Source organism: Strongylocentrotus purpuratus, unplaced genomic scaffold (assembly GCF_000002235.5).
Source record: "Strongylocentrotus purpuratus isolate Spur 01 unplaced genomic scaffold, Spur_5.0 spur5_scaffold_2, whole genome shotgun sequence".
Classification (NCBI taxonomy): domain Eukaryota; kingdom Metazoa; phylum Echinodermata; class Echinoidea; order Camarodonta; family Strongylocentrotidae; genus Strongylocentrotus; species Strongylocentrotus purpuratus.
The window spans coordinates 9,107,617-9,119,104 of NW_022145605.1; the positions used below are offsets into that span (position 1 = coordinate 9,107,617).

The following is an 11,488-nucleotide window of genomic DNA, read 5'->3' on the forward strand; positions in this document are numbered from 1 at the left end:
CAATAGAATTTTTCTAATGGTCTCTGTTGGTCTCTATGGGATTTTCGACCTGGGAGGGAGTCGGCTAACTCGCCCCACGGGACATCTCGCCCCAGCGAGATATCCCGACATGATTTATCGATCGAGAGATACCAGTAGTCTGCTAATTAACGGCCAGGACGAAAGAATGTGAACAAATATCAGCCATATCGTCTAAAATGTACAATGAGCACAAACATATACACAATCATTGGTAACTCTCGATCGATGAATCGTGTCGGGACATTTCGACCCAGTCTTTGATGCTGGGGCGAGATGTCCCGTGGGGCGAGTTAGCCCGGATTCAAATTGGTAAAATATAGCGACCAATAATTCTTCGCACACGTACGGTATCCTCGATCGCTCAGACCATTTTTTAACACGTAAACCTATGGGGTAACCATGAAGACTGACCTATTTTCCCAATAACCATGGTTATTGGGATTTTGAACTGTTTTTTAATCATGGTTACCGGGAATTTTCGGGAACAGTTAAAGTTTATGAATGCAATTTCGACCAATCAGATTGCTGGATTACTTAAGTGAGGTATATAATTGACCATAATATAGGTCTATATAAAATTCATAGAAAATCTTAGAATGCAGGAGTCCCAAATGTCTTTATATTGCACCAACTTTAGCCAAATGCGACACCATAATATGATGTAATCGTTGATTCAACCTACGGAGTAGGATTCTGTAGGATTCTATATAGCCTTATCCATTACCTTGAATATTTTTCGTAATGAAAATGGCGCTTAAAGAGAAGGTTGAGTTCTGGGAAGAGGTGAAAAATAATTTGTGAGCATTACTCATTCTTATTATGCAAGTGTGGAAGAACATCAGTTAAGACATGTTCCCTGAAAAGCATGGCTCTTCGAATGCCTTCATATTCTATGCATGTAACATCGTAAAATCGGGGGGGGGGGGCGGCTTTTTACGCCACGTGTTCAAGTAGTCCCATATACATCTTTCTGTGCAAGTGTTTGTAACTTTATCAAGACTTGGCCAAATTTCTTATCATTTTGATGATTCCAGAACCTTGCAATACACACAAATTCTTATATGCTAGATGATCAACCTTTTCTGGTCGGTTCCACACCGTTTCTTTCACAATACAATCGCATGACCAGAACTCAACTTCATCTTTAATAAGTAATCAGTGTTGTCATTTTTTGTAGTTATTGTTATTATGGTTAATGTTTTTCTTATAGTTGAAATGTGTGAACATTACAGTTACGAATAACGTAATCTACACATGATTTCTATGGTATTGAAATATCAAAAACTTTTGCGATCAAGTTAATTTACCGCATGCGCATACAGTAGGTGCTGCATGTTACACAAAATGTTCCTTGCAATTCATAAACAAGCCTTATTGCCTTTTCTCGAACGTAATTAGGCGCCAGCTCAGGGATAGGGGCCGAGATGGCACGTCACTTCGCTTCCCTGGGATGCCGATTGGCCCTGACAGGACGTAACATGGAAACGCTTCAAGAAGTTACCAATGAATGTAAATAAAATCAATTTTCATACATTTCCATTTCTCAAAAAAAAAAAGTTTACTTCAGTGATCACACGTGTACCCGAAGTACATTATTGGGAACTTTTTTTCACTTGTCATTCGTTAGGATAGTTTCATAAAATTTGACAAATGTAATATTTAGCATACTTTAATATGTATTTTCCGAATAAATCAAATGCACAGTGTAGCTTGTAAAGGATATGAACAGTTTCCTATTTATATCGGTATCTTCATAATCTCATAATTGTTTTCATATTTTGTTTACATTTTCCTTTAATTTTGCCATTTCTCTCTCTCTCTCTCTTTGTTTTTACTATTATTTAATGCAAGTGGGACCTATTTTATTTGCATCACCGAACAGATTATAGTTAATTTATATATACAATCATGTTCATAGCATTACACAAGAAATGTAATGGAAAGTATTTGTAGGCCTCTGGCGCATTATAATTGGCCATAGGGCAGAACCAAAGTGCTCCAAAATAGGAAATTGTTGATTGTAATCTGCTTAATTTGTGAATGTCCTAATGGAAGATAGCACCCTACTACAGAACAATATAAGGTGGTGGTTGCCCCGTTTTTCTGGCGAATACTACCAGGTAGAAATGTGTTTTGTTGAAAATAATAAATGAACTATCACCTTATTATCAATTGATCCTGCATATAAATAGACACTTGTTTTTGCAAATTCGTTTAGGTATTAGGAGAGGGCTCGACAAAAACAAGGTAGGTTGGCTGTTTTGATATGAACTTACTGGGAGTAATGTATTTCCCTTCATAATTCTCTTTTTAATGCATTATCAAACGAACAAATATATAATATAAAAAATATATTTCATATAGAACTACTACTACAACTACTATTCTTACTACTTCTTCTACTAGTTGTTTAGACCATTTATTTTGCGACCAGAATGTATTACTGATTGATCGAGTAAGAAAGATGTGCCGTGCAGCCTCCTCTTTATATAAAATAGGAGAAATGAGGGTTTGACGGAGACTAGTTCATGGACTCGTAATCCTTCAAATTAATAATTATAATGCTCTTAATAGATACAAAGTTCTATGGGTAACGCTATTTTCAGGTTCTTCTCTCCTCCTCCTCCCCTTCTTACTACTATACTATACTGCTATTACTGATAATACTAATACTCATGATGATGATGTGTTCTTTTCGTTGACATTTTAAAGCTTAGCAATTTAGTATGCACCTGTCTTTCTATTATTATTGTTATGTTTGTATCAATATTATTATTAGTTACTGTAGTAGTATTAGTAGTAGAAGTATAAGTAGCATTTCAAAAATATTATTATTTAAATTTTGCCCAGATTTTAATGATCCAAGCTGACTTTGAGCTGGAAGCTGATGTGAAGAGAACTGCAGAAGAAACCATACAGAAATTCAACCAGATTGATGTGCTGGTAAGGATTACTCATGATGACAATAATTTAAAGCTTCCTTCGAAATCGCTAGCATATAGTGCCTTCTGACAATTTTAAGAAAGTTCGCTAGACCGACATTATTGTTTTACAGTGAACTGTCGGTCTCGTGGGATGTAGCCATTTTTATGCTAATGTTGAAAGGAAATAACTTGCAATTTAAAAGAAAAAAAATACCCTCGACCTGGAGGTGCTCTCTGGTGTTGCGTGGTTGCATTCTTCCATGTACCCACATCTTTGTCCAGTGCTTCTCATTGTGATTTATTACAGCAATATTTACTCAATTTTATCGAATTTCAATGAGGATCAAATCTCACTTTACATGGTTTCTCCTTTTTGCCTCTTACTTACTATGTGATTAACCATTGAGATTAACAGGCCCATTCACACATAACAATTAGTGCGATTTTTAAATTTCACTGTTTTCTGTAGGTGTGAACACCCCTATTGTAACTTCTTTCACACCAAAATGGCATGACCATGCACCGGGACTATGCATTATTTAAACTATGGTCACATCCCACCCCCCCCCCCCCCCCCGACAGCCGGGCGGCGAGTTTTTAGCCAATTTTGCCCGGGCACCGCTTGTTTTTTTTATAGGGCATCGCTCGGTCGCCGCTGAAGTTTTAGGGCGGAGTTAAAATTCGGCGGCGCCTGCTCACTTTTCACTTGCCGCCCAAAATACGCTCGGTGCCCGGTCGGTCGCCGCCCGGGCACCGACCTAATCGAGCGTTCGCCGTCGAGCGACTTAGGTCAAAAATCGAAGCCGCTAGGTTAAAGACTGTTGAACGGTCGCCGCCCGGTCACTGGGCAGCGAGTTCAAAATCGCTCGGCAGGCTTGACCTAGCGGCTTCGATTTTTGACCTAAATCGCTCGACGGCGAACGCTCCATTAGGTCGGTGCCCGGGCGGCGAACGCCCGGGCATCGAGCATATTTTGGTGTCCCGCCGATCACCGACCGGCCGCCAGGCAATTTCTTTAAAATAAGCCGGTGGCCGGTTGGAGACCGCTCGAGAATCGATGGGTTATTAGTCGGTCACTGCCGGGACGCCGCCGGAGAAGCTTCCCGCTTTCGCCCAGTTTTGATCTAAATTAGACCACCGAACGACGGGAAATCGACAGGGCTCTACAGCCTGCTCAAATTCTCCAATAATTGTTGGGCGATGCGTAAATTCCAGCGGGGACCGAGCAGGCTACAAATCGGTCATTTGCCGCTCTGAGTTGTGACCATAGCTTTACTCAAAGTTCTCTAATAAAAGTGCTTATGTAATTGTATCTTCTCTTTTTACGTTTTGTGCGACTGCAGGTCAATAATGCAGGAGTGCTTACAGCAGGTTCAGTAGAGACCGTTTCTTTAGAATCTTTTGATAAAATCTTTGCCGTGAATGTGAGAGCACCCCTCCAGCTCACCCAGCTCCTAGCGCCACAGCTGATCAAAACTAAAGGTAAGTGTACAGACACCATATAATTACATGCATTTTTACATGTGTTATTATCCCAGAAATATAAATGAAAAAACAAATTGAAATTTGAGGGAACTTACTTTAGAATATTCCAAGCTAAAATACTTCAAAAGTATAAAAACATGCAGTGTCCATGTTAATAACAGTACACAATTGAATTCGAATATTCAATATATCAAAAATATACAAAATACTTAGACTACTTAGGAATTCACGGAATATGGAAATCAATTCGGATTTATTATAATATAAAACTAGGAATTCACATGTACTTTGAACAAATCCAATGACCCCATGATGAAACCATCTTTGAGGCTTCTATAATCTTTCTTAAAAGGATGAACAACGACTTGAAGAGCCCGGCGCACCTACCATGACGATTCTGATGACGAGTACTTTCCCCCTTTCTCCTCCTCCTTCTTCTTCTTTTTCTTCTTTCCCTTCTTCATTTTCAGTCTTCTTTTTCTTATAACTTTCAAATGACGTTGCAGCTACAAATGTAGCTATCACTAAGATGAACTCGTGATCTGGCTTGCAAGTGGTGAAAAGAGGGTTATAAAGAATGCAAACTTAATGAGATATTACTTATGTAGCATGATATTTTCTAAAGAGTAGACAAGAGGGCTCTTCCAAAAAGAATTATGTTTCAGTGTCCAGGCAATCTTTCGTCAATCTTTGGCACCAACTACTGCTTTTTAATTTTTTGTCAATTTTTATTTTACTTTGTGGTGCTTAATGAAGTTGACTCTGCTCTGTATTGGATACACGTACAATAAGAGTGCAATAATGATTTTAATCTTGTGCATGCACTCTTGGGTGCACACAACCAATTCATGTTATCGACATTTAAATAGGTCAGTACTCTATTTCCTTTATTGACAGGGACTGTGGTAAATGTATCAAGTGTGGTGGGCAAGGTATCGGTAAGTACATAAAACTAACTTCACGTCATGAGAAAATCTAAAACAGGGTCACATGAACAAATTCACGCACTTCGATTGGCATGATGCCTTGCTTTCAAAACGATACTGACGTTAAATGCCGTCATGAAAACAATTTCCACCGATTCCAATCTCTCATCTCCTCATTGTGTTGGAAATACCCAAGGTTGCAATGTCTTTGAAAATAAGATTATTCACTCTCTTTCCTTCTTTATCTTTATATATATACCTCTTTCTATCACACACAAACATGCACACACACGTAAACCCTCACCCACCCAATCATGCACCCACACTTATGCCTTCCTGTTTTTTTTTAATTACTAGATGCCCGACTTCTTAATCTATAGTATGTCTAAGACAGCGTTGGATCATATGACAAGGTCTATAGCTGAAGGTACGTCTGATATTGTTTTTTTTTCACGTTGGGCTTCATGATTGTATATGTGTTTTATATTCATATACACCCTCAAGATTTTTCTTTCTATCTTTGTATGTGTTTATGGCATTCGTATGTTCAAATGTATTTTTAGTGGAATTACGGAATTAAGAAATAAATAAATATGAATTTTAAAAATGTTTGACAGTCAGTTGACTCACATGGGTTTCCATTCTTTCCTAAATATCCAAGACGAATAGGCCACATTTTGCTTAATCGTCATTTACAATACGCTTTTTATGCAATGATTGTTTCTGAAAATCTTTGATTATCTTTTCCAACATTTCACCAAATATGGCTTCTTCTAATGTTTTCAATTACCTGTGGAACGTCAAGTGAGAGGTTGCCCCCATTATCCAAATACCGCACTTCTCTCATGAACTGAATCGATTCCGGAACCACGTAACACGATGATTTCTTTTTTGGCATAGAGTAACGGCCATAATTAATTAATTGTATTAAAAACGATAACTTCGTTTTCAATATCCTGATTATATTGGTCACTTGGTCTTTATAAGATGATGACGTGGATCTTAATCAAATGATTGATTGAAACGCACAGGTGATCAGGCATTTATTTTGCCTAACGCGTAATTCGGATAATGACCGGTCATTATACAATTCTAAATAACCGGTAAAATCATGTTATAAAACATAATTGTATAAAACAAATAAAACATAATCTTTAAAAAAAAATACACATCATTTTGTTCGGGCATTAGTAAATTTACTAATGCCCTCACTGATGTGCATTGTTTGTATATTAAACAATTTCAGTGTAATAATCACCTCACCCCGGCTAAAAAAATGAAAGTTGTAATCAAATTCCTGTTACAGGTACATGCAACTATTGAACTTTTTCAGTTAACATAACTTTTTGTCATTATTTTGGTTTAATTGATAGAACTAGCGCCCCATGGAGTTCGGGTCAACGCAGTGAAGTGAGTTGCAGAAAAGTTTCGATTTTGTAATGGGCACTGATAAGCTAATTAGAACATTGCCCATGAGATACATGATCTTTAATACTCATCATTAATGTTTTATACCAGTGAAAAAATGGATTTGGGGAAAAACATTTTTCGGCCGGGTTTCTTTTTTATTCGTTCATCACCTTCTAAATTGTTTGATCATACCGTGTTTCACTCTTGTTTTTATTGTGTGCTTAAACGGGTGACTTCTTTAGAGATTAATCTAAAGTGAAAATGTCAAAAGAAATTTGAAAAATTCCCAAGAAAAAATCTCATGTGCTACAAACATGACTTTTAAATGTGGATGGCGGAATGGGAAGGGAACATTCAATCTGATTCGAAACCATTTTCAGTGGGATGCAAAAAGTGACCAAAATGCTCGACGTTTAACTGTCATTCCTGTGTGTCAAGCCTTTTTGAAAAAGGGGATGCTGTAGATCACCTTTGCCCCTCTTCGAAGTTTAGCGGGTCCTGATTCTTACGATTACATATAAGACAAATAATCATCTGATCTCTGCTACTCCGTATTATATAACTTTATCAGGCATGAGTCAGATGATAATTCCAGAGGCTACATACTACGACAGAACACGTCTGCGCTTCGATCAATTATCAATGTATAAATAGTTGCATATTTGTTTTCTATTTAAAACTTCATATCAATGATAACTAAAGACTGTTTTTGAGAATATAGTTGCATCAATGTTTCGTTAAAATGCATTGCTTCCTGACGTACTCTACTATAGATATGTTGCCATTTTATATTAGATTAGATGTGTCGTTTTTAATTCGCATTTTGTAATATCTTAAAATGAAATTAAGTTACTATTTTATGTTCATTGGTCAAAATTGGTTTCTTTGTCTGTGTAGCCCTGGTGCTATTGTGACCCCTATCATCAAAAGATCATTCGGGATGACTGATGAGGAAACAGCCCAGGTAAAGCGAGGTCACTTTATGTGATATGCTAGGTTTTTAGGTTAATACTTCGAGGCGGCCTTGTGATGAGATAGATAGATTTGGAATTTTACATCAAGCATTATTCCGTCCTGGATTTTTGATCGGAGTGTACCAATGTCCGGTAGAAAAAATGTTTCTTTGAACGATTTGTTGACCATGTCAAAACTGCAAGGAACTGTGTCCGACGTGACACCGGTAAAGCAAATATAATAATAATAATAGTCACACATTTTTGTATAGCGCTTAATACTACGTTTCTAAGCGCTCTATATTATTATTACCCCATTCATTGCATTCAAATGCTAATTCGCACGTGATAGTACACACACTCTGCTCCCTGGGGAACATTCCGGCAAAGCGCCATTTTACATGCGAACACATGCCAATCCAACGTACGTATCAACGTTCGCATCCTACCGGGTACCCTTTAGCACCTGTTTGAAGAGTGGCAAATGTAGATTAAGTTCAAGTTCAAGTTCAAGTTCAAATAAGGTTTTATTCATTACTTGTCAACAAGTCCGAAGACTAAAAATGCAAGTTTACATCGATATAAAAAGCATTCAAAACATAAAGATAACATAGCAAATGAGGACAAATATATAACAATGAATACATTTTAAATCAAAACATTAAAGTAGTAACAAGAAAACAAAACAACAACAAAAAGATTTTTTTTTTAAAATAATAAAATAAAAAAGATACAAAATACCGCTAAATACAAGATATTCCTTTGGTAATTTCTTACCAAAGGACGTAAGTGCCCCGGTGGGACTCGAATCGCGAACCATGTGATTTACAGTCCTTTGGAATATCCGCTAGACTACGACATCTCTATATATCTTGCGGCGGGTCTAGGCGGATTTCGTACTGTTACATGAATATCTTGATTTGCCATTAAAGGTAATACAAAGTTTTGGTATGGGGTCATGAATTTGGTTCAAATGAACATATTGGAAGCATATGCGATCCTACAATATTCATTGATCGTTGTCGCGATTGAAATCGAGTCTAAAGTTATGGAATTGTAATTAATAAACTCTTTTTGTTGTATAGCTCCCTCTCAGTGTCAAGATATTAATTAAGCTACAAACTAGGCGTTGTGGCGTGCGCCTGTAATCCAGCTAACAGTGGAAGTTACAAACTGATTCAGCCGAGGACGCAGGTTCGAAACTGAGTCACGTCTTTCGGATGGTGACGTTAAAGGTCGGTCCCCAGACGTAAATAATCATATCTGATTGATACACGTCTGTAAAAAACCAAATACACACACACACACTATAAAACAATGTTCCTTGACTAAAATCGACCAATTAGCTATTCCCGTTTGGAAATTATATATCACAACAACATATTCTGAGATTTTCATGGTCGCAGCTGCAATTGTACGGCCGTATAGGCGCTATTTGAAATTTTTATATTCAATTTCTCTCGAAAGCAGAAGTGTTTTAGGGGCTAAATTTTGTTTTGCTTTTAATACATCCACAGGGGCATCCAAATATATTAAATTTGTAAAGAATCACTATACACCCAATTTTCGAAATTTTCCAAAACTTTGTATTACCTTTAAGCATTGTCCAAGGAATTCACTTATATGGTGGTTGTACGCTTTCATCAACTAAATCCAAACCCTACCTATCCATTTACCTATATTTTAATGTGTTGGTACTTTTCTCATTAAATGATTTCTTATCTTTATCCAACAATCATTTTTCTGAAATTTCACGAATTCGTCGTTCATTGTTGTTGTTTGTCTGTTGGTAGCATGATTGTTTGTCTCGGTTGTTGATCGATTAACATTGAGGTACATATATTTTCTCTTTTTTTTGTTTTGTTACAGTTTTTTGAGAAAATGAAGAGGAATCATGCCATGCGAAGGACTGGTACCGTAGATGAAGTATCCCGGACGATAGCATTCATGGCATCCAACGACTCGTCTTTCACCACGGGGGAAACCGTTGGTATTGATGGAGGGTGCCATCTTTTGGTTACAAAAGTTCCCATATAGGCAATTTTCACTACAAATCAAACCACTCAGCTCGGACACTTCCCCCTAGACAATAGCCCCCCTAAAAATTACTACCTCAGCGCAATTACCTCTTAGGAAAAGAAACCTCGGGGACAATTACCACCAGGAAAATTACCCCAAGGACAATTTCCCTGAGCATTCGCCTCTAAAAAATTTCCGCCTTAAGAAGGTGACCGCTAGGACATTTAGCCCCTAGGACAATACCCCCCTCCCCTTTCGTCAAGACAACTACTACCCTTTTAAGCAAAGAACTCCGATGACAATTTACCCTCTGGAAATAATTACCACCTAGCATAGTTGCTCTCGGACTCATATCATCCAGAAAATTACAATCGGGCCAATAATACCTTCTAGAATTTATGCCCCGGATCGATAACCACCCATTGTCTTGGGTGATAAATAATTACCCCTATTGACGGACATCATAAATGCATATGGAAATGTGCATGATTGCCATCCAACCGGCTTGCACTGTTCTTATATAATATATGATTATGTTCTTTTACATAATGATGATATATTACCTGTCTCTTGTTGCTACAATTGTGATTCTTTATCTTTCATCAATATCACCATGGACCTACTGCTATCACTGAATTGTTTTCGACGTGCATGAATGTAAAGATGATGGTTTAACTTTGTAATATCTCAGTTTTATATGGAAACTCTGTATTTTTGTTCTAGTCAGATAATCGTATAATTGTCTTTGTTTGTATAATGGGCCCTTATCCATGTTTCTTCTCCAAAATCAAAGTTTCCTTCACGTAATGTATATTTTTATTGTCATGCTGCAGAATGTTTTGTGGTATAATAATTCATTTTGAAACTAAAAAAATAGCCTTCAACATAAATATATGGTATGTATGGTACCGTGTTAACAAAAGAAAAACTAATCCGCTTTCTGGTACATTAATCTCATTTGGTTTTGTCACTCCAGAGCATCGTTTTTCAACCCGGAAAAAGAGAAGTTTAGTTAAATCAAGACATTATTGTTGAATGAGGTTGATTTCGTGAAAGAAACAATTCGGAAACTGCTATAGTATAATGTAATTTCGTAAGGAAATAGCATTTTAAAGATAATAAAGTATTTTTGTGGGAATTAGAGAGGAGAGAGAGAGAGACGGTGTTACATTGTGCACCATTATTGGAGCTGTGGACTTCTTAGGAACACGAATTTTTGAAAAATGTTGAGTAAAAAGGACAGGAAGAAGGGAAGAAATAGAGAGTGTATACAGACACGGAGTCGAGCTGAAGATCTAGCCGAACTCTCAGGCGACGAAACTCACGATAGAGACGGTCAAGTCGACGCCAGTCCAGATGGTCAGTCTGCTGGTCACTCAGCTGGTCACTCACCCGTGAAAGAACAATGCGTGAGTAGTGAACTAAAAGACGTGATATGTAAGGAAATCACAAAGGTACTATTGTCAGGCCCTGTGATTGATCAGATCGTTGACTCTGTATATGAAACTGTGTGTAAGAGACTCGAAGAAAAAATCTCACGAAATGTGCATGATGGACTGCTACTTGAACTTGAAAGCAAAAAGAGAGAGGTGAGAGACGTGAAAGACAAAATGGTGAAACTCGAACAATGCCTTGACAGGGAAAAGACCGCAACTGAATCCCTTGAACAATATACTAGACGCAACTCGTTACGGATATACGGAATACCAGAATCTCAAAACGAAAATACTGATAAAATTGCCCTCAATTT

At 37.4% G+C, this 11,488-nt stretch overlaps 1 protein-coding gene across 1 annotated transcript in view; it reads left to right on the forward strand.

Annotated features, from left to right (window-relative positions):
* The window catches only part of LOC585722 (uncharacterized oxidoreductase TM_0325), a 15,953-nt gene extending 5,194 nt beyond the window's left edge, over window positions 1-10,759 (forward strand). Inside the window, exons 3-11 of the mRNA XM_785537.5 lie at window positions 1,420-1,530; window positions 2,240-2,268; window positions 2,872-2,964; window positions 4,289-4,427; window positions 5,328-5,368; window positions 5,714-5,783; window positions 6,730-6,766; window positions 7,664-7,730; window positions 9,589-10,759. Coding sequence (XP_790630.3) covers window positions 1,420-1,530; window positions 2,240-2,268; window positions 2,872-2,964; window positions 4,289-4,427; window positions 5,328-5,368; window positions 5,714-5,783; window positions 6,730-6,766; window positions 7,664-7,730; window positions 9,589-9,756 — 755 coding nt within the window. The 3' untranslated portion in view covers window positions 9,757-10,759. The remainder of the gene's footprint in view (window positions 1-1,419; window positions 1,531-2,239; window positions 2,269-2,871; window positions 2,965-4,288; window positions 4,428-5,327; window positions 5,369-5,713; window positions 5,784-6,729; window positions 6,767-7,663; window positions 7,731-9,588) is intronic.
* Window positions 10,760-11,488: the final 729 nt, after the last annotated feature.